The following is a 22,561-nucleotide window of genomic DNA, read 5'->3' as shown; positions in this document are numbered from 1 at the left end:
AGGAGAGGGAAGGGAAAGGGAAGGTGAAGAGGAAGAGGAAGGCACAGGAAAAAGTGGGCTTTGGTTGACGGAAAGAGCTGAGAGAGCTGGGGCTGTTCAGCCCAGAGAAGAGAAGGCTCGCAGGGGGTTGTCTAGAGAGGCTGTGGAGTCTCCACCCACGCAGCGACTCAAAACGCAACAGGACCCATGTCTGGGCAGCCTGTGGCTCTGGGATGCCATGACAAAGGGAAGAAAGTCCTCTCCCCAAGAGTGGCAACATGGGTTTGGGTTGGAGGGGAGAGGCAAGGGCTGAAGGGAGAGCTGTCACAGGGCAGGGCCAGGGAGGAGAATGTGGAGGAAAGGAGAGCACTCGGCCTCGTGGCAGCTTCCCCCATGCCAAGCTGCTCCCTGAGCTCACCCGCAAAGGGCGGAGCCAGGGGGGATGATGTCACAAGCGGGGAGGTGAGGTCACAGAGGAAGTCCTTTCCTATTGGTCCCCGCCACCAGGAGAGCCCTTGCTCCCGCTGCCCGGGTGAGCAAAAGCCCGAGCCTGCGCAGGAGAGGGCCTGAGCCCGAGCCCTTCTTCGGAGGGGCTCAGCCAAAGTGTCTCGGCCACAGAGAAGGCTTGGCCAGGCCGGCAAGGACAAGCGCAGGCAACCCGAGCCCGGAGACAGGAACCAGCAGCGAGGGCCAGCAAGGGAAGCAAGGGCAGGCGGGCAAGGCAGGCAGGGCACGGGAAGGCGCGGCGGGGAGATCCCTGCGGGAGCAAGCTGCCAGCAGCATGTCCGGAGAAGAGGAGGTCTGCACGATGCCTGAGCGGGAGAGGGAGCCCGAAGCGGCATGTTCTGGGGGCCCCTCCGAAGGCGCAGAAGCAAAGGCCAAAAAGAGCCGCTCCTCCCGGTCCTCCCGGGCCGGGCTGCTCTTCCCTGTGAGCCGCGTAGACAGGCAGCTGCGCAGAGGCCGCTTTGCTGAGCGCGTTGGAGCCAGGGCCCCCGTCTATCTGGCTGCGGTGCTGCAGTGGGTGACGCACAAGACCATGGATGCGGCTGGCAAGATTTCCAAGAAGAGCAAGCAGCAGCGCATTTCTCCATCGCACATGCAGGCGGCGGTGCAAGGGAGCTCTGTGCTCAAGCAGCTCCTGCGAGGCGGCGTGCCCAGGCGCCGCGGCAGGGCTGCCCCCCAAAACCGGCGCGTGGCCTCACCCTCCAAAAAGAAGACGACCAAGAGCAAGAAGAGACGCCCCACGCAAAGGGCTGCACCTGCCCGTGCCACTGCCGCTGTCGAGTGAGAAGAAGGTAGCAGCGCCTGCCCCACAGCAGCAAGGCAAGGCAAGGACTACCACGTGTGCCAGGAACTATGGTCTAAGGGCACAATAAAAGCTTTTGCAATGCCGTACGGGCCATGGGCCTTTTGTGCTGTGTGTCGGACTGGCGTCTCCTGGCTGGCCAAAGGCGTGCAGCTGGATGCAGAGAGAAGGCTCTGCAGAGGGAGGCTGTAGAGCAGCCCTTGCTGAGAAGGAGGGCAGGAACCTGCCTGGAGGGCAACTGGCCCTGACAGGCAGCACCTGCCTCCGGCTCAGTTTTGCACTTGGTCTGAAAGCAGCTGAGGGGGGAAAAAGGGATCTGCCCCCCAAAGGGTGGCACAGGCTGTGAGGGATGGTGCGGGTGAATGTTTCTAGAAGAGTAAGGGCCCTGGAGGTTCCTCTTGCGCCATCCCAAGGGAGAATATGGGGTGTGGCGTATTGTTCAGAAATAATCAGCGCAATGCTCCGTGGAAGTAGCCAAAAGATCTTCATTCTTGCCAATCCGCACAGCTTATATACTACTACTCACTTGTTATCTACCTGCTGCAATACTGTCTATGTGTTTAGCCCTTGTTACAATTTCTGCATCTCCTGACAAGCAGCCAGTCTTTTGAATTACTTTGTTTCCAAGGCATCAATCACGGGGGTTTCGGCCACCTGCCTCACTGTTTCCATTTCGGTTTCGGGATCAGCAATCTTCACTCCCTTCTTGCCGTTGCTCAAGCATCCACTGCTGCTCTTACCCCTACACCCACAACGGGGGAGACAGCAAGTGCCGCGTTTGCCCTTCCTGGGTGGGGAGGGCAGGAAAGCACTTGGGCTCGTGACAGCCAGCACCCCAATCCCCACCGCTGCCTGCCCACGCAGAGCCCGACAGCTGGTGTCTTCCACACCTTTCTTTCCATGGCTCTCGGAGAACCCTCAGGTTCCAGATCCAGCCTGAGCACACTGCCCGCCTTTCTTCCAGGTGAAGCACGCAAGGACAAGCCCTCCTGCGGCGTCTTCCCATCGCACGTGTCCCCACTCGGGACCCTGGGAAGGCAGGAAAAGCCACTTTCTGACAGAGACTGTTACTCATTTTCCCCCACTTTTCCTAGATATTTCCACACTGCAAGGTCTTCAGGATGTTAAGTATGTATCCCATACATCTAGGCTGAAGTTAGTTTTCCCTGGAGCTCCATGGGAGGAGAGGGAAGAGAAAGGAAGGGTGCACGTGCCACAGGCAAGCGTGTTGTCTGGTTTCCATAGGCAAATGCAGTCCGCTCAAAACTGCCACAAACAGGTGACCCAGCTCGGTGCAGGATTTCATAGAAACGCAGGGCATGAAGCGCTTTGGCTCAGGGAACGGTTGAAACACACTCTTCTTTCAATCTTGTTCTACTAACACGTTCCAGAAGTGGTTTCCAGGGGAGAGCAGGGGTAAGTCACGTCCATCTCCCATTGTCTTGTCAGAGACAATAGGTAGCACATAAACACATCTCTAACACTCCTGGGAAAGTCTCTCAGTGGCACCACAAACTTCTTGTTGCTGATGTAAATGATACTGATATAAATACGGATACTATGGGGAATTTATAAAATAAACAGGTATTCCCGACTAATAATCAGTGCTCCAAATGCAACAAAGTCACCTGCCGCAATACCAGGAGATTGAAATTTTTTTCAGCGTATAGGAGCAATCAAAGTTTAAAAAAGCCATCCCCCCACCAATCTGAAAATAAGCCAAGGATAACCAGTGTTTTGGTTGTCCCCTTTCCTGGGGTTGAGGTGTGTGGCGCAAGATAACCTGCTATGAGAAAGACATGCGGGAGAGCATATCCTTAAGTTTGACCCATGCTGAGGCGTGTTAAATACCTGCCTTAGAATTTCTGCCTATAAAAGGAACCATATTCCGCATTCATTTAATGGCAAGGTATTTTTTCTAGCTACGGGGCCAGACTGGAGGAGGGGAGAACAGATGCTGACTCTGAGACTTGCAAAGTCCGGGCCTTGTCGCTGCTTACAACCCCTCTGCTAGTGGCCCTGTTGGCTCAGAGGCTTCCAGTCCTCTCCGCAAGTTTGTCCCCGTCCTACGTGACCTGAGAAGAACAGCACTCGTTCTCAATCCGGGGCATGACGGGAGGAAGCAGGTGACTCCAAACGAGAGGGGCTGTTTCCACTGCGTGGGACACAGCCGGAGAAACCTTAACAGCGGGACTGGCCCGTGAACGGGGGATGTGGGCACAGTCAAGCTTTGGCAGAGCAGAGGGGCTCAGAGGGGGCACGTTCAGACCTGCTGTAAATGGCATCAGGCATTTTCAGAGCCTTCAAGGCACGTGCAGGGAGAGAAAATGGATGCAAAGGAAGAAAGGAAACGAGCGCAGAGAGGGAAGGGGGTCAGCGCACGGCTGCAGATGCAATGTTTTGGATGAAAGGGGATGCCGGAGCTATAGAGAGAATTATCACGGCCAACAGGGGAAAGTGGGAGAGCACCAAGTCCTGTATTTGCTGGGGCAAGACAGAGGGAGAGCTCGAGGTAGTGACCGGGAAGAGCCCTCTGTGTTACACCTTTCATTCATAAAGAAATGAAACGGGGCAGTCTTTCCGAAAGGGGGACCCTTGTGTCTGGAGTCTGATCACAGTTTAGCAATCCCAACCACAGTAACAAATGTTCAGATTCAGCACAACACCAGCGCAAGCTGAGCTTTTATTCCTGGCAAGCTGCCATTAAAATCAACGTGTAGGTGCATTGGTGCGCGTGCCGGCAAACAGCAGAAGGGTTATATGTATTACGGACATGAGAGTGGACAGGGTCGGTAGGCACGTGGGAGACACAGCTGCAGCCCGGAGCCTTCTTCCCCCACCACGTCTGCCATGCCTGCGTTGCCATGCTTGCAGCGGCCGTGCCGAGAGACCCTCGGGCTGTGGCAGAAAGGGGGAGCTGCAGACCGGGTGGTGTTGGCCGCCCGTGGCAATGAAGGCAGAGGAGCAGAGGTCATCATCTGTCCTTGTCTTGGGGGAGGAACTGTCTGTTGTTGCGTTGGCTTTGCTCACAGCCCCGGGGGCTTCACCAAGCACTGTCTGGCGGCCCTGTGCGGCCAGCCCCTAACATCATCGCCAGCAGACATGAAATGCTTTGCAAAACACGAAGTCTTAACTTTTAACAACCCCCGCTGTGGCCTGTGTTGCAGCACAACTGCGGCACTGGGAATCACCCGTGCCACGTGCAGGAGCCCCACCAGACTTGTTATCATTGAAACGCTGACACCTTAATGACGCCTCGTGCGGCTCCTCTCGCGGCACCACGGGACCCTCCCCTGTGCCGTCCGGGCAGGCAGAGCCTCGGCCCGCTGGCTCCGTTACCCAAAGTACTGAGCAGGGCTGTGTGAACCTGAACCGTGCTCAGTTCAGGCTCTGGCAGCGTATTGCCTGCATGGCAGGTCAGGCACAGCCGCTGCTGCTGCTGTAGCATTTGTCGCCCGATCGCTGTCAATAAAAGTTGGGATTTCACCCTTTACTTAGCTCAGGTTCAGCCACCTCCTGTGGGAGGTGGAGATGGGGAAAAAGCCCCTGATTGCGCAGCATACCAAAAATTAGCTGCAATTTAGATGCTTAGATGCCCTTTGGACCCGGCCTTTGTTGAACTGTGAAAGGTGAAGCTCCTGCAGTCCTGGCCTGTGATGGCAATCATGCCCTGTGGTTTGAAGGAAGGTCTGGAAAGAAAGGCACCCACATCTCGTGGCTTGGCCTGGGGCAGCCATAGGGAGTCCAGGGCATCATAACAGTGAGGTGGAGTACAGGCTCACATTTTCTGGCCAAAGGGAGACATATTGTCAAGGACCTAAGCTCAGGAGGGCTTAAGCTCACAGGTAGTTTCAAAAGCAAAATGTGGTTAAAGATAAACTTCCTCGTAGTGATCCCTGTCCCTGTCCTAATGAGTCAGGGCTGGATTGTGCAGCAGTCTTTGGAAAGGAACGGGGAAAATCTTGAGGCATGCTTGGAGCAGTTAGCAAAAGTGTGTGCTCTGAGCAAGTTATTCTAACGTGGTTTGCGATGTGGTTAGAAAGAAGGTAATTTTAGCAGGGCTTAGATTGTGTGTGTGGCGGAATCGGGAGAACATGAGGTTCAAACAGCACCATTCTCAGGTGGGAAAGAGGTACTCACACGGGCGCCGAGTGACTCGGTGTTTGCTTCTAATCTTGCTGAATGTGACCGGGGAGGAGGGGCTTGAGGGAGGGAAGTGGAAATAAGCCTCGGGCATGAGCAGAAGACGACCCAGCCCCTGAGCAAGATGTTGGATCCCCATCATTGAGATATACACTACTGCTCCCTCAAACTCTAATACGGGTGTGCGCAGCCAGCCCAGCCATGAGGTAGGACGGTGTTTTGCTGGGTGGCGTAACTAGGGCAGATGGTTTCTGATAGAGCAGAATCAGAGACCGATCAACTCCCTGGCTGGACTTAACAACAGCTTTGTCTCTCTCCCACCAAGACAACGGGCGCAAGTCACAATAGCAAGACCAAGTCACTGTTGTCCTTTTCTCTGGCCGTGCTTCAGGTTTATTGACTGTGACCTACTGACATAGCGTGGAAAGGTGTAAGACAGCCAGTCTGTTTCCCTGTGTTCAGAGAACCGGTGCGCTCCAGATGAACAAGGCGTTCCTCAATCTCCCACCAAGCGGCCAAGAGGAGAAGGGTCACAGGCCCACCTGTGCTCTCCGAGAGCCTCAGTTTGAATGGAGCATAAATGGACACGGAGCTAACGGCCACCAACTCAGGGTCCGGGGGCACGCTGTGCCATATGTCTGACGGAACTCCAGGAACTTTGTTCCCTGAGGAGAGGCCATCATCAGCTGGGCTGAAGGAGACTTGTACTTCATTGAAGGCACTCCACCCACCTGGGTCGTAAGGACAAGACCATTCTTCTTCCCTCCACAGGGTGGTATGAAATGAGGAACTGAGTAAAGTTCTCTAGGACCACACTGGTGGTCTCAGGGCCGGGCAAGAACGATGCAGTCGTGCGAAGGAGCGTGCGTCAGGATGTACCCTGCTTCAGAAATGGGATGCTGGGCCAGGTGTCTCCCAGGTGACCCCTTCCAGTCTAACTTCTTCTATGAGTCTGTGTGTGCAGAAATTATCTCTGGCTCTGAAGTGAAAGCCAGCATGGGGATAAGAAAGGATAACAAAGGCAGTGAAGCTCTCTTACAGACGCAATTATCCAAATGGTGTAGGTACCATGCTAATCCTTTACTCTTCAGTACATCACAATGGTCTTTTCATCTCCCTTACCAGCCCAAAACAGTAAGTAATGTAGCTGACAGCGAGTGGTGGCTGCAGGTCAGCTTTTAGCAATGCAATTTCTCCTATTACCGATTATTATAGGATTATCCAGGTTGACATCCAGCATTATTCCAAATGGAATTGTACCCTGCTTTTTCAATGCCAAAGTACAAAAAATACCATCTACCTAAGGGTGGAGCCCATTCACACCAGAGCTTCAAGGAGCTTCCTTTACGTCATCCATGTGCACAGTTTTCGTCCCAGGCTTTTCCGAAGGGCCAACTGCACATCCTTGTTCCTCAGGCTATAAACCACAGGGTTCAGCAAGGGAGTCACCACAGTGTAAGTGACAGAAATCAGAGTGTCCTCCTCTAGGGAATAGGCGGATTTGGGCCTTAAATAGGTGATGGAGGCACACCCAAAGTGCACCACAACCACAGTGAGATGGGAGGCACAAGTGGAAAAGGCTTTACGTTTCCCCTCAGTAGAGGGGATCTTGAGGATGGTGTTGAAGATCAAAATGTACGAGAGAATAATCAATAAGAATGGGACACACAGAACCACAATACAAATAATAAAAATTACTATCTCAGTTTCATTATTCTGTGTGCAAGCTGCCTGAATGACAGGACGCATGTCACAGAAGTAGTGATTAATTTCCTTCTCTCCACAGAAAGGCAATGTGAATATAATGTAGGTATTTATCAGGGACAAGGTAAAGCCAGTCATCACTGCAAAGGCCACTAGCTGACTACAGACTGTGTTGTTCATGAGGACTCTGTAATGTAAAGGTTTACATATAGCCACACATCGGTCATACCCCATTGCTGTTAGAAGTATACAGTTAGTGCCTGCAAAGCCAATGAAGAAAAACATCTGAGCAGCACATCCAGTGAAAGAAATGGACTTTTTTTCTGTTATTAGATTTACCAGCATCTTGGGAATGACAGTAAATGTATAGCAAGTTTCTGAAAAAGAGAGAATGGAAAGGAAGAAATACATGGGGATGTGAAGGTGACGGTGAAGCCTGATAATTGTCATTAGCAGGACATTTCCAGTGAGGATGACCAGGTAAGTCAGGAAAAAAAAGACAAATAACGGAATCTGAAGATCTGGAAAATCTGAAAATCCAATCAAGACGAACTCCATCACTTTGGTTTCATTCATCATAAAGTTTCTGATCTAAAAAGAGGTCATTGTCAAAAAGAAATCTGACATGAATGGTGAGACAAGTAACAAAACCATTTTCCCTTCATAATCCCCAAAGCACAGTATAACAGCAGGGTGTAGTCCTCCGACACAAATGGGCAGTAGTTCTACAGTGAAGCAATCATAACAGTAAGCAAGAGAACTTTGTTTCCTTTTAAGTTCCCTGCTTCTTTGCAAACTCTCCTTTCAGTTTAGGAATATTACTAAATGCAGTATTATAAAACATTTCTTTGCTGTTCCTTCAGTATGAAGTAAAATGGTAAGAGAACCAAGTTTGGGATCTTACTCCGAAGTCAGAGTAGCAGCTCAGCCTAACGGCACTGAACGTATAGGGTAAAACTTCCTTGAGGCTTATTTGAAGCTGAAATCCCAGTGGTTTTTATCTCACTACAGAATAAAATTTGGTATTCTGGGACTAGAGGGTCTAGAAGTGCACCAGTATTCAAAAGCAGACAGTTTAAATACAGGGGAAGGAAAAGATGGTTTTATGCTTGGACAAAATCTTCGCTGTTCATCTAGCATTGCAAAATAAAATCCCACAAGCCATTTCTTTCTGTGGTTCAATATTCAGAAGCCAGTAATGTCAGACAAAACAAACTGCTGACTCATTCAGGTTCAGTATTAGTGCCAATTAGTGCCGTATATTAACCCATTTAAACACATTTTAACGTTTTAAGTAAAACCTAGCTATAATTAGCACCTTCATCACAATGCAGAGTGACATATGCGGAAAGACAAAACCAGGGAACTGTTTCTTTCACACCAATAGTGCTGTAAGGGAGAGAAACCAGGCTAAATCCTTCATCACTGACACTAGTCGCACCGCTCTCCAAACCGCTGGGAACTTTGTCGTTCTCAGGACCCTACAGTTCAGCTTACCTACATGTCTAATATCAGAAACCGAATGCTGATTTGCAGAAGCTGCTGGAATTTCTTACCTAAAGAAACATACCTTAGCTGACAACTCTAAAATCACAGATTGATGCAAACTTTGCTCAGTCTTGCCATTAATTTGTTTCCTGAGATGTCAGTAGCAGTCTTCCTTATCTCCCTGGCAAGGACTGGAAAAAAAAGGGGATAGACATCGTAACTCCATTCCTACTAGGAGAAAAACCAGCTGTTAGCAATGCAGGGTATAGAACAAGTCTTCTGAATACCTGCAATTCAAAGAAGTCACACCTTTATACATCCTGTGAGACCTCTGGGGCATAGTCTTTGTGGTAAATCAAAAGCTGGGACTAATTGGTAACAGTATCATCAGTGGGACATAATAAAATAGGATGAACTTCACAGTTTTACTTCATAAATTAAAGAAAACAAATGAAGAAAAGCTTCAATGCAATTGTAACTAAAAGCTCTTCTCCCTAAAAAAAGGGGAAGTTTTACTCAAAGTTATCAAAAGTGTCTTTTTTACTGTTGTGACTGGAAAAGTGTTTCATTTTCAAGTGGGGGTTGGGGAAGACTCTTTCCACACAGTCTAGTGCACAAATCCAAATAAATGCATATTTTTCAATAAAAGATCAACAATTCTTTGGAATTATTTGTAAATAACAAAGTACATTAACATGGTAAATTCTTGTTAGCGCAACCGGACTTGTGAGTCACAAGGCAAACTTCTGGGCCAGGAAATCAATGAGTCAACCAAATGCAATATGCCATTATGACACAAAACGGAAACCCGTGAGTTAACTCTGTCAGAATTGTTATTGAAGAGTTCAGAATATAAAGAAATGCCATCTCTCGCACCTTGTTATTTAGATTTGTCTGATAGCTCATAATCTCGACTTTCCCTGTAAGCTTAGACCTGATTTCATTAGTAATTTCTTGGTTAAATTTTTAGCAAGCTACATTTTTCCGTATTTTCCATATTCCGATTTTCCATATTCCAAAACAGCATGGACTGAAATGGAAAAAAAATCAGCATAAAATATCCAGCATTGTTCTCGGGGTTAATATAATTCAATAGCAAGAGAGGAGCTTTGTTCCCTGAGAAGAGGCCATCATCAGCTGGGCTGCAGGAGACTTATACTTCATTGAAGGCTCTACACCTACCTGGGTCGTAAGGACAAGACCATTCTTCTTCCCTCCACAGGGTGGTATGAAATGAGGAACTGAGTAAAGTTCTTTAGGACCACACTGGTGGTCTCAGGGCCGGGCAAGAACGATGCAGTCGTGCGAAGGAGCGTGCGTCAGGATGTACCCTGCTTCAGAAATGGGATGCTGGGCCAGGTGACCCCAGACGTCCCTTCCAGTCTAACTTCTTCTATGAGTCTGTGTGTGCAGGAATTATCTCTGGCTCTGAAGTGAAAGCCAACATGGGGATAAGAAAGGATAACAAAGGCAGTGAAGCTCTCTTACAGCCCCAATTATCCAAATGGTGTAGGTACTATGCTAATGCTGATTGCTTTTCATGCTGAAATTAGGAATGATCCACTTTAGGAAAAGGAGATTTCTTCCCACCTCTCTTTCACTTGTAAAATTCTGTCAGATTTTTGCTATCTTATAATTTTGTTTACTGCGTGAGTGCCTTGGAAAAGAGAATTTGGCCCCTCAGTCATCTCAGTGTTCCAGAAACAACTACAACAAATGTCTAGCTGTATGAATGCAACTGTGGCTGTTGTGGTTTGACTTGCAGTTTTCAGTTCTGCTTTTCTCATGTTTATTAGAAAAAGCCAAACACCTACAGGGTTCAAGTAGGAATGGACTAATGTATCTGGTTTATCGATGCTCAGGGTTAGAACATTAGCGATAGTCTCCCCTGGTAGATGAACATCTGTTCAATCCAAATGGTAAGTGGCTCATCAATTTTTGACATTTAATGTGTTCACATTAGCGAACACAACCATGGCTGGCACCTGTGGCTGAAGGGGGTGCCAGCTTTCCCATTTCTCTTCTTTTGAAAGAAGACAGCTGTCTCAACTGTTACCTATTTCACAGGAAGTTTTCAACAATAGGTACCTGCAGTTATTCTCCTGAATGAACATATAAGGCTCCTGCCTTCAAAGGCTTGTTTAGGATGAGGGGTAGGGAGATTTTTTTCTTCTCCTCTAAACTTGTGCCAAGTAGAAAGATCCAGAGGAATTAGGTGTTGAATGTAGTCCATTATTTCGAAAACCCCATCCCAGTTAGCAGCCTTATTTCCCAGAAGACATGATCCTGCAGACGATTAATTCCATGAAAGCTGATAGACTGGTGGAATATATGGCACTTTTGAACCATTAGACCTCCCAGTTAGACGTGTCAACACAGAGACCAGGGAAGATTTTCCAAAGCATAAACGTCAGCAAATAGAGCTGCAGGAAGAAAGACATTTGAAATGTGGGTAAAGATTTGGGAAAAATGTGGGAAGGCACTAAGGGCCTACACCCTGAGTCAGGGTCAATGCAAGAACTACCCTGCAGAATGCAGATACCTCAGCTACTCAGTCTGAGGAACTGCTGTGGGTAGCAGCCTGACAAAACCACACAAAGCGGGTTCTGCACTGCAGTGGTCGTCATGTTCGCTTCCTGCGTGAGAGGTGTCAGGCTCCGTAGAGTGCAGTAGCAAAACTCTTCACAGGCTCATTCACCCTCCTGAGAAGCAAAGCCCATTAGCATCATGTTTTCTCTCTTTTTCTTTCTCGAATAATAGAGTTGAAGCTCTAGCATCCTAAGGATACAGGAAATACAAATATGGTAGGGACAAATAATATCTTACTAGATCAACTGATATGCTCAGAAAAAAAACTGCTACACAGTAGTTTATTCCGACTGCAAGTTAGAATCGAGAAGACAAACTATTCTTTCCAGCTGGGTCAATAGTTCTGGTAAAACATACTACCTGCCTAGGATGGCTGCATATGAGGAAGCATAATTCGTTATCTCTAATAAAAGGAATAATAATTGCTTTGTTTTGTTTTGTTTTCTTGTTTTTTTTCCCCACAAGTGTGCTTGTTTAGGGAAGTGTCATTGGTAAAATATGTTTATTTGTAAATACCTAAAATGATCCATCACCTTTGTGCACCAAAGTAATTCTGGAGTTTTTGAAAGTTCCACTCTATATCCTCTCTTAGGCACCAAGTTAAAGGATTTCAACTTTCAGAGGCTCTTCATTGACTTAAAGGAGGCAAGCCAGCACCCAGCACCTCTGAAAGCTATAAAATTTTCATGTAGGCATTAAGAAAAATAAGCATCTGTATAATAATAGCCTTTTTATTTATTTCTTGCCTATTACAATTTAATATTTGACTATTGCTCCAGACAATCAAAAATTATAATCATGTAAGAGAAACCATACGTAAGGTCTAAAATAAAGTAAGTAAGATAAAGCTCTTACAGAAAACCTATATAATCATCCTGTTGTAGTATGACTACTTGTCAGCTGAGAAATGCTGTCTCTTCTCCATTTCTTAACTGACCCTTATAGAGAGCGAGAAAACTTCTGGATCCCGAAAAACCTAGAGCAGAATTAGCTGCATCCCTAAATCTCACAGCTGCTCATCTAGGCATGAAATATACCACAATTGAGGCAACATGTGCCTTCAGAAGAGCTACGGAAGTGAAATAAATGTATCAGACCTGCTGGAATATACTCAGGCCAGCAAGCTAGAGTGAGTAAGATTGACCAGCTGACGGTGCATAAGCAGTTCTCTTAAAACTCAGCAGAACAGAAAAATTCAACAGCACAAAATAGAAGGCCATGAGCTTGGAAGACTAATAGATAAAAGGACTGCTTGGAACAATAAGTTCATCTGCTGGAAATGACTGTGAAAGCTGGTCACAGGATGTATATGGACCATTTGCATCCTGTGAGCACGATAAACTTTGGGAAATGTGTTCCCAACAGAAACAGAGGCAAGCTGATGCTCAGGCTCTGCTTCATCTGGAATCCCCTTATGGTTAAAGCATCTCTGGTCAGAACAGACAAACAAAAACCAGAATGCAGAAAAAGGCTGTGCTGATGATGGGAATGTGAGGCCTCTCTTACAGGAGACAGACTGAAAATCTTGTTTCATTTATTTTGGCGGAATGCTGTCTGGAAAGGGAAATGGTTGGCCTCTTATAGATAAAGAGGAGCTAAACATCAGTGGGGAATGAGTTGTTTAGATCTGCGACATCTTCTACAAAGGCAGTGACCATAGCTGGAGGAGCAGGAGAGGACGCCTTCAGCTCTTCTGCTTCCCACTCCCCATAAGGGCACCACAATGTGACACGGGCAGTTTATGAGAGTAGATAGAGCCACCATTATTTCTGGTTTATTCTAGCGCATGGAGAAGAACCAATGGTAGAAAGAGAGAGTTTCAGTCCTTTCTGCTAAGGCTGGCCCTGTATTTCTGAACACTGCGGAATAGCAAGAAACGCTTCCTGCTGCTCTTCAGGTCAAGCGGACCGTTCAGCCTGCGTCAGACCCAGGTGCAGTTTAAAGTAACCCTCTTGCAAATTATCAGATAACATTATGACTTTCCAAAGTTCTAAAAGCTTGAAGCCACAGCTCTAATGAGGCCTGAGCCTAAGAAGCCAGCACTAATGATCAAAGCTGGGTCTTAATGGTTGGAAAGTTTGAGGGCTTCCAGCTCTGATGATCAACCTGTTGATTAACTAGTTCAGTTGATATTTCCTCTTGTACATCTTCTCTTCCCTATTAGATAATGCTGGTCTATTTCTTCTTTTTTCCTCTTTCTTCCTTTTCTTTTTCTTCTTTCTTTTGTTGCTTCTTAGTCTGGAATTCGGCTTCTCTTTAACCTCTCAAGTCTTCTTGTTTCTCCAAACAAGTTACCACACCTCCTAATGTACAAGTATTTATAATGGGTGGTATTTTGTTAGAAACCTCTCTGATGTTATTCAGTTCAAAGAACAAAATAACTACAGCAGTGGTATTTGACACATGTTTCAGAGCAACAGGATAGGACAAATTTCTGGTTGTCTGAGCATTGTGTCATTTAAGTCAAGTAATGGGTTCAGGATGTTATACTTCTCGGAGGAACAATGAGTTTCTGCAGCCCCTGACAGCTCTTCTTTGGGAAATTAGTTCTTCTGTTGTAAATTCCCTTCTCCCTTATTAAAAAAAAAGATTTGGGGGAGGCAAAGATCACAGCCAACATTATTTAGAACACCTTTTATTAATTAAGAGTCATTATTGGCAGAGCCACGCAGTTATTACAGAAGTAGATGGCTATTCACAAAACACATTCTCTTGCTCCCCTTGATGCAGTTCACACACTCGTTCATAGCTACCCGGTCGGAGCAGCAGCAGCGAGGCCCAGCGCAGCGTGACACTTGGCAGCAAAAGGGTGTATTGACACACTGGTGGCTTCAGGGCAGGTGTTCAGAAAGTCCCTCAGAGGGCCCTGAGTTTCATCAGCTGTATGCCCAACCCTGCAGGCTTTGCTGGAAACAGCAGCCGCAGCCCGGCAGCAGTCTGGGTTACTGTGCGTGTTGTAGGTGCTGGTGTGTGCTGCTGGTACAGGTTTGGCAGGCTGTTGGCATTCTGGGTTGACCAGGTCTTGCAGCTCCAGCGGAACTCCCGGGCTCCAGAGTCTATCAGACCTTAGGAGGTTTTCGCAGAGTACCTCTCGGCACATACTCTCCTTCTCCTTGTCTTGTTTTCTGGTAGCTTTTGCTCCATCAACAGTAATCAGTGCCTATAAGACCCATTCATAAAAACTCCCAGAAAAGGCCACTCACAGCCATCCATTGAATTTGTGTCTCTTGCTTTATTCTTCACCACCCTTTAAATTAAAAATTGTATTAAACAAGAATAGTGTGGGTGACAAGGTAACATTCTTAGTAAAGCTATAAGAGAATTTTACTTCCCTGAACCATGTGAATCAGAGAAGTACGCAGCAGAGGGTGTGTCAAGGCAAGTGACGCAATAAAAGGATGAGCTGCCTCCTGTGCTTGAGTAACAAAGGTTACAGCTTCCCATTGGTTCCTATCCACCCAGTCAAAAGGGACATTTGTTCCCTTATTTAAAGACAGACTCAATCACAAAAGAAGTCTCCAGTGCCCAAGAGTTGCTTACATTTATTTTACAAGGCTGGGACAGAAAGTAAGCAAGGAAAGCAATTCACGGGAGGTAAGAATGCCAGGTAGAGAGAACCGAGCTACCCTCTAAAAAGAAAAATGTTTAAGCAAATCAGTCACGCCCGAAAAGAAAGTCAGGAAAGACAAAAACCAGAAAGAAATATCAATACAAGCTAAAGAAAGTATGATTACAGAGCACTATCTTGCAAAACGTCTGAGAAGGAGACAGGACATGAAACTGCCTTTTGCAGGCCATTTGGAAGAGAAATGAAGACCAAAATGAGCTGCTCCTCCAGGGCTGGGCTGGCTATCTCTGTGAGCCCCAAAGACAGGCAGCTGCACAAAGGGAAGCAGGCAGCATGTACTGGGGCTGGAGCCCCTGTGTGTCTGGCTCCTGTGCTCCAGTACTCGACATACGAGACGGTAGACATGGACAAGGACATTTCAGAGCAAAGCAAAACAGCACATTTCTCCATGGCATATTCTACAGACTGTCAAAAGATACTCTGAACTGAAGAAACTCTTGGCAGGCATCACCATCTGCAAAGCAGGGGCACACCAAAGAAAGAAGTCAGTTGCCCCACGTCTCAAGAAGAGGAATATTAAACAATCAGCCCTAAGAAGGATTGCACATAGGAGTGTCACCCTCAAGTGCAAAGAAAGCAGAAACTCTTGCTCCACACTGGCAAGGCAAGGAAAGGGCTGTCCTGTTTGCAAGGCTCTTGGTCTAAGGGTACAGTAAAAGCCCTTGCAACGCCATGCTGTGCCTGGGGCATGCCTCGCAGGTTTTCAGCAGCAAAGCGTGAAGAGCAACAGCCCAGTGGGAGAGAGCACCCCGTCAGTGCTGGGCACACTGCTGGACATGGGGATAAAGCTTTGCAGAGGGAGGCTTCGCAGCCCTTGCTGAGAAGGAGGGCAGGAACCTGCCTGGAGGGCAACTGGCCCTGGCGGGCAGCACCTGCCTCCGGCTCAGTTTTGCATTTGGTCTGAAAGCAGCTGAGGGGGATCTGCCCCCCAGAGGATGGGCACAGGTTGTGAGGGATGGTGCGGGTGAATGTTTCTAGAAGAGCAAAGCAATCTTCATGTCCTTCTTGCACAGTCCCAAGGGGGAATATGAGACCGTGTCTGAAATAAAAATAGGTTTTCTAACGTTATGTTGATGCTGGCAAGCCCTTATCATACCTGGCTGTCAAACATCTTATCCTACTTGATGGCTAGTCCAGCTCAATATTTGCTAATGACTACACACTGACATGCACACACCCACACAACAGGCACACTCTCCAGTCTCCCCAGTTACCAGCACCTCAGACTCACGGCCCCTTTTGACCCAGGGGCCCCTCACCAGTGGCTGGCACTCAGACCTCCATACACACAGGTGCACACAGAATAGAGAGCCCTTCACCCAGGAAAACAGTCAGGATCGAGTTTAAGAAGAAGACAGGAGAGACTGCGGTGATCAGGTGCAGGGCATAGCCAGACAAGTGTACTGACCAGCAACCTGTCTAGAAGTGACCAGCCCCTTTTGTCCCATTTTCCCTCTCTTTTCCCACCGTTGTTCCTTCTAGAGCACCTTGATCCCTCCCTTTCCACCTTTGGCTCTTCCCCTAAACAGCCCATAAAAAGTCTCGCACAATCTCAGAATGCTTTTCTCATGATCCCGTAATGAGTCCCATACCCCTAGGCAGTCTGTAAGGGAGTCCCTCCCTTTGACTCACCTGGGGGGTCTCACTCCCCCACAACGGGGCTGGTCACTGCCCTGTGGCAGCCCTGGGAGGAGCCGGGTCAGGGTGCTCCGGTGGCTTTGCTCAGGTTACCGGGGGTTTCCCTACCTGCCCGTGTTCCTTTTGCTGAATTCTGTTCCTTTGTGTTTGTGGGGATGAGCCTTTAATCACACAAATCAACCATTTCTAGGCGGCTATGCCTTATATTTCAACCTAGGGGACACAGCAGTAGTACAACACCTACCTGGCAGCACTCTGCATCAGTCATGCAGGATGCCTATCTGTGAGACATGAATTAGCCTCTAAACCTGCCTGAACAGCTCTGCTTTACCCGTTTGCTGCGTCTCAGGCCGTGTGGATGCAGGAGCTGATGCTTTCCCTCCCCAGATACTCCACAGATGGAAAGCTGCCCACTGCTACTTCGGACCCACACTGTGAAGACCACCGTGGGTCTGCGCTGCCCATTTCCACCACACTGCTTCTCTGCTGTCCCATCCAGCTTCTTCCTTTGTTTGTCTCAAGCCTTTTGGTCAGGAAAAAGACTTTATCACACCTCTCAGCTAGCTGAAATATAGGTTTTCCAGCTGTACAGGTTTCTCAACTTCACTCCATGATAAATTTCATGAACCCCAAAGATTTGTTTTTCACAAGAGAGCATCTTCCACATTTTTGTTCCACAGACTGTACAACAATGATTTCAGCAGGGGAGTTACTACTGTGTAGGTGACAGAAATCAGAACATCCTTATTCAGGGTGTACCCTGGATTTGAGCTTCAAGCAGATGATGCAGGCACACCCAAAGTGCATAATAACCACAGTAAAGTGGGATGCACAAATGGAGAAGGCTTTCCACCTTCTCGTAGTGGAAGGGATCTTCAGGATGGTGTTGAGAATTAGAAGGAAAAGAGCAGTATCAAGTGAAAGAGCAGAATGCAGCCAAAACACAAATTATAACAATGACGATTTCATCTAGACAGCTCCTGGCACACACAAGCTCAAGAAGTGGTGCCAAATCATAGAGGAAGTAGTTGGTTTTATTCTACTTGCAGAAAGATAAATAATGCATGTCTCTGTTACTGAGAACAGAAACCCAGTCCACGCTGAAAAAGTTGCCAGCAGAATGCAGAACCTGTGACTTATGATAACGTGCAAGGGCCTACAGACTGAGGGATAACGATCATCTATCGCTGATGCTAGGATCATGCAATTGATGCATCAAAAGCCAAGGAAAAAACCACATCTGGATAGCATGTCCGGTGAAGAAAAGGACCTTTTGCTTTCTTACCAAATTTACTAGCATGCTGGGGACAATGACAAAGGTATACGATGTCTCTGAGAAGCAGAGAGTAGCGGGGAAGTACATGGAGAAATGGAGAGAACAATCAACCCTTATTATCACCACTATATGGATATGGCCGGTGAGAGCAGACAAGTACGTGAAGGAGAACACCAGAACCAGCAGAATTTGTGCAAGGGAGAAAGGGGGAAATCCAGTTTTCAGGAAGAATCGGGAAGAATTCTGTGACGTTGGTTTGGGAGGAGGCTAAAAAACCCTTCCCTCTGCTGCCTCCTCAGGTTGCAGACATGGTGAACTCTCAGCCCAGGAGCTGTGCTGCCTCTTCTGAGAGTGGTTCTTTGGGGCTGCATTTGTGTTTGAAATACTCCCACGGCAAGTGCTAGGGCTGCAGGCACATGTAGGCTCCTGACTATGCCCTGCCCTGAGGTTACACTCACCAGCCAAGGCATAGGAAACTACTGGCCATGGCATGAGAAATTGCCCAACATGGCAAGTAACAGTGTGAAAGGCTGACAAAAGTTACAGACAACACCATGAAGAATGGCTGGATTTCTCGGGTTGTTAAGGGGCAGTTCATGTGAGAAATCATTGCACTTCACGGATAATTGGAGGGAGGTATTGGTGGCAAGAATTTTGCAAGGCCAACCATAGTTTGGTTATATGAGTAACACCATATAGAGCCAAAATTGCCTAGATAACAGTATCATAAATCTCAAATTAGGTAACAGATGTAGTAAAACCGGGAGTAGTGAGAAAAAGGGGGCAGGTTCTTTATATGGGAGGAGCTTGTGGTGCAGAATGGGAGGGATGAGGAATGTGATAATAAAGTATGCAAATCACGATCTGGACTGTCCAAGATTACCTGCTGGGCATCCCTGCCCCTGATTACCACAACCTAATCAGGACCATAAAGCAAACATTGTTCTGACCATAGAACACATGTCAAAACAACTTCTTCAGTCAGGAAGATTTGGAGAGAGCAGGATGCTTTCAGTGGTCAGCAGGGGAACATCTGAGACAGATGGGTAAGACATACTGGTATCACCATACTGATGCCCGTTGCAGGCCTGATGGTATTGGCATTCTCCTAATCACTTCCTAAAAACAACCATAAGGACGTGGACATCCTAGAAAGACTGCATTCTAGATGGGACAAAAACGGTCTGGTGGGAAGAAAACTAAGAGTGTGTTCAAGCAGAGGCCTAGGAAGGACAGTTGCAAATGTCCTGTATGGATTTCTGAAGTCATGTTTCTACCAGACTCTGTTCACTGAAGGTTTTCTTGCATGAGAATGATTTCTGAGGAGCGCTTAATTTGCAGAAGACACTGAATAGGCAAGATTCTCCCATGATGCAGTTGATATCATAGCCTTTTCTTTCCATGAAGCTGTCAGCTGCTGGATTGGGTGAGGACTTCTCAAGGGGTTAAATTAGATTTCTAACTGAGCCCTGAATGTGCCAAGGGTCTTCCGAAGGGCCAGCTGCATGTTCTGGTTTGTTCAGGTTATAATGTACAGAGTTTAAAAAGGGAGTCATTACAGTATAAGTAACAAAGAAAAGTGTCTTCATCCAAGGTAGATCCAAGGATTTGGGCATCAAACCTATCATGGAGACACATTCAAAGTGCACAGCACCACAACAAGATGAGAAAAGCACTTAGGAAAAGCTTTTTGCTTCTCTTCAGTAGAGGGAATTTGCTTTACGATGAAGTCTTAAGAAAGCAGCATCAATAGGAATGAGCCAAATATAACCAACATGCTAAGACTGAACATGAAAAGTTCGGTTCCATTGCTGTCCATGCAAGCCATATAATCACAAGTTGCATAGAAACTTAAGTTAAATATGGAAGATGTCTCTCTTAGAGACAGCCCAAACCCAATTAGTGCTGGAAAGGCCACCAGATGAGTACAGGCTTTGGGGTTCAGGAGAATGGGTTTGAAGGCTTCTATATTGCAAAGCACCAACCATAACCCATTGCTACTAGAAGGAAACAAACTGAGCATGAAGAACCAGTGAAGAAAAACATCTGCATAAGGCAGGAAATAAATGAAATGGTCTTGATTTCTTTTAAGAAATTTGCCAACACACTAGGGACAATGACTAGTTAATAACAGATCTATGAAAATGAAGGAACAGAGGGAAAGAAATAAATGGGAGAGTACAGTCAATCCTTATTATTACCATAACGTTGACATTTCTGACAAGCATAAGCAGGTATATGAAGGAACACACAAGGAAGACCACAAGCTAGGCATCCAGAAAACTGGAAAATTTGAGCAGGATTAGTTCTGTTGTGAGGATTTGATCTCTTTTTCTCATTTATGCAAAAAAGTTCTGCTAGAAAGAATGATCGGAAGACAAAGGAATGAAATTATCATATCACAGCTTAATCCATTAGAAAAGCCGATCTTTTCCCAAATACAACATTATACCTTGAAATGCTACAAGGACCGAAAATATTTCACACTTTCAAACAGTCTTTCACATGGGACTAACTCTAACACTAATAAGAGTAATAATAAATTACTGTAGCTTCTTACTTACTTGCTGCCCAACTAAGACTCCAGAGGAGTTTAAGCCATGTACCTAATAACCTTGTGACATGAGGGTCTACACAGAAAGATAAAAATGAGGAAGCTTACACAAAAATCAAAGGAAATAAGATCAAAACGAAGGCTGGTATCTTCTGGGAAGAGAAGGTATTGTTCCCTTTACCCAAAGGTTTGTTTTTAAACATCCTTCATCACAGACCTTTGAAAATGTCGATCACATAACTGCAACTTCTCAGACACAATGTCAATGACTTGATGAAACTTAACTCGCATGGGGAGTCCCTGCATTTCTCTCTCACACACCGGACACAAATACAGGGTATTCTTTCCAGCTAAGGGGCAAGACTGAAATGGAGGAGGGGAGAATGGATGCTGGCATTGGAACATTCAAAGTCCAGGCTTTGCCACTGCCTAATATGTCTCTACTAATGACCCTTCTGAGGTGATAGGCCTTGATGGGCAAGACCCAACGGGACCCATGTCTGGGCAGCCTGTGGCTCTGGGATGCCGTGACAGAGGGAAGAAAGTCCTCTCCCCAAGAGTGGCAACACGGGTTTGGGTTGGAGGGGAGAGGCAAGGGCTGAAGGGAGAGCTGTCGCAGGGCAGGGCCAGGGAGGAGAACGCGGAGGAGAGGAGAGCGCTCAGCCTCGTGGCAGCTCCCCCCGTGCCAAGCGCTGGGAAAGTTCCAAGCGCCATGGAAAAGAGGAGCAGAGCTGGGGAGCAGAGCTGCTCCCTGAGCTCACCCGCAAAGGGCGGAGCCAGGGGGGATGATGTCACAAGCGGGGAGGTGAGGTCACAGAGGAAGTCCTTTCCTATTGGTCCCCGCCACCAGGAGAGCCCTAGCTCCCGCTGCCCGGGTGAGCAAAAGCCCGAGCCTGCGCAGGAGAGGGCCTGAGCCCGAGCCCTTCTTCGGAGGGGCTCAGCCAAAGTGTCTCGGCCACAGAGAAGGCTTGGCCAGGCCGGCAAGGACAAGCGCAGGCAACCCGAGCCCGGAGACAGGAACCAGCAGCAAGGGCCAGCAAGGGAAGCAAGGGCAGGCGGGCAAGGCAGGCAGGGCACGGGAAGGCGCGGCAGGGAGATCCCTGCGGGAGCAAGCTGCCAGCAGCATGTCCGGAGAAGAGGAGGTCTGCACAATGCCTGAGCGGGAGAGGGAGCCCGAAGCGGCATGTTCTGGGGGCCCCTCCGAAGGCGCAGAAGCAAAGGCCAAAAAGAGCCGCTCCTCCCGGTCCTCCCGGGCCGGGCTGCTCTTCCCTGTGAGCCGCGTAGACAGGCAGCTGCGCAGAGGCCGCTTTGCTGAGCGCGTTGGAGCCAGGGCCCCCGTCTATCTGGCTGCGGTGCTGCAGTGGGTGACGCACAAGACCATGGACGCGGCTGGCAAGATTTCCAAGAAGAGCAAGCAGCAGCGCATTTCTCCATCGCACATGCAGGCGGCGGTGCAAGGGAGCTCTGTGCTCAAGCAGCTCCTGCGAGGCGGCGTGCCCAGGCGCCGCGGCAGGGCTGCCCCCCAAAGCCGGCGCGTGGCCTCATCCTCCAAAAAGAAGACGACCAAGAGCAAGAAGAGACAACCCACGCAAAGGGCTGCACCTGCCCGTGCCACTGCCGCTGTCGAGTGAGAAGAAGGTAGCAGCGCCTGCCCCACACCAGCAAGGCAAGGCAAGGACTACCACGTGTGCCAGGAACTATGGTCTAAGGGCACAATAAAAGCTTTTGCAATGCCGTACGGGCCATGGGCCTTTTGTGCTGTGTGTCGGACTGGCGTCTCCTGGCTGGCCAAAGGCGTGCAGCTGGATGCAGACAGAAGGCTCTGCAGAGGGAGGCTGTAGAGCAGCCCTTGCTGAGAAGGAGGGCAGGAACCTGCCTGGAGGGCAACTGGCCCTGACGGGCAGCACCTGCCTCCGGCTCAGTTTTGCACTTGGTCTGAAAGCAGCTGAGGAGGGAAGAAGGGATCTGCCCCCCAAAGGGTGGCACAGGCTGTGAGGGATGGTGCGGGTGAATGTTTCTAGAAGAGCAAAGGGCCCTGGAGGTTCCTCTTGCGGCGTCCCAAGGGAGAATAGGGGGGAGACAGCAAGTGCCGCGTTTGCCCTTCCTGGGTGGGGAGGGCAGGAAAGCACTTGGGCTCGTGACAGCCAGCACCCCAATCCCCACCGCTGCCTGCCCACGCAGAGCCCGACAGCTGGTGTCTTCCACACCTTTCTTTCCATGGCTCTCGGAGAACCCTCAGGTTCCAGATCCAGCCTG

General features: G+C 48.3%; 3 protein-coding genes across 3 annotated transcripts; 2 read left to right on the top strand and 1 right to left on the bottom strand.

Annotated features, from left to right (window-relative positions):
• Nucleotides 1–445: 445 nt before the first annotated feature.
• On the top strand, nucleotides 446–1,342 carry LOC142090221 (uncharacterized; the record flags this gene model as incomplete). Its single annotated transcript, XM_075167812.1, has 1 exon — nucleotides 446–1,342. A coding segment is annotated over one exon (822 nt), but the record flags the coding sequence as incomplete, so codon positions are not given.
• A 5,430-nt stretch (nucleotides 1,343–6,772) lies between these two features.
• On the bottom strand, nucleotides 6,773–7,844 carry LOC142090166 (olfactory receptor 10R2-like). Its single transcript, XM_075167684.1, has one exon. It carries the CDS (start codon nucleotides 7,709–7,711, stop codon nucleotides 6,773–6,775), a length of 939 nt encoding a protein of 312 aa, XP_075023785.1. The 5' UTR covers nucleotides 7,712–7,844.
• Nucleotides 7,845–17,785: 9,941 nt separating this feature from the next.
• Nucleotides 17,786–22,561, top strand: LOC142078059 (uncharacterized). The gene is made up of 2 exons (XM_075140595.1): nucleotides 17,786–17,907; nucleotides 21,156–22,561. Exons 1-2 carry the CDS (start codon nucleotides 17,786–17,788, stop codon nucleotides 21,934–21,936), a joined length of 903 nt encoding a protein of 300 aa, XP_074996696.1. The 3' UTR covers nucleotides 21,937–22,561.

The sequence above is a fragment of the Calonectris borealis genome, chromosome 1, assembly GCF_964195595.1.
Source record: "Calonectris borealis chromosome 1, bCalBor7.hap1.2, whole genome shotgun sequence".
NCBI classification, from domain to species: domain Eukaryota; kingdom Metazoa; phylum Chordata; class Aves; order Procellariiformes; family Procellariidae; genus Calonectris; species Calonectris borealis.
This window is presented reverse-complemented; position numbering and strand designations above follow the sequence as displayed.

Bases quoted from the DNA above. Each gene is read 5' to 3' on its own strand.
- LOC142078059 (XM_075140595.1), top strand. From the start codon at position 17,786: ATGACAAAGGTATACGATGTCTCTGAGAAGCAGAGAGTAGCGGGGAAG. The intron at 17,908-21,155 runs GTACGTGAAGGA...CCCCGCCACCAG, and splicing joins TGGCCGGTGAGAGCAGACAA to GAGAGCCCTAGCTCCCGCTG.
- LOC142090166 (XM_075167684.1), bottom strand. From the start codon at position 7,711: ATGATGAATGAAACCAAAGTGATGGAGTTCGTCTTGATTGGATTTTCA.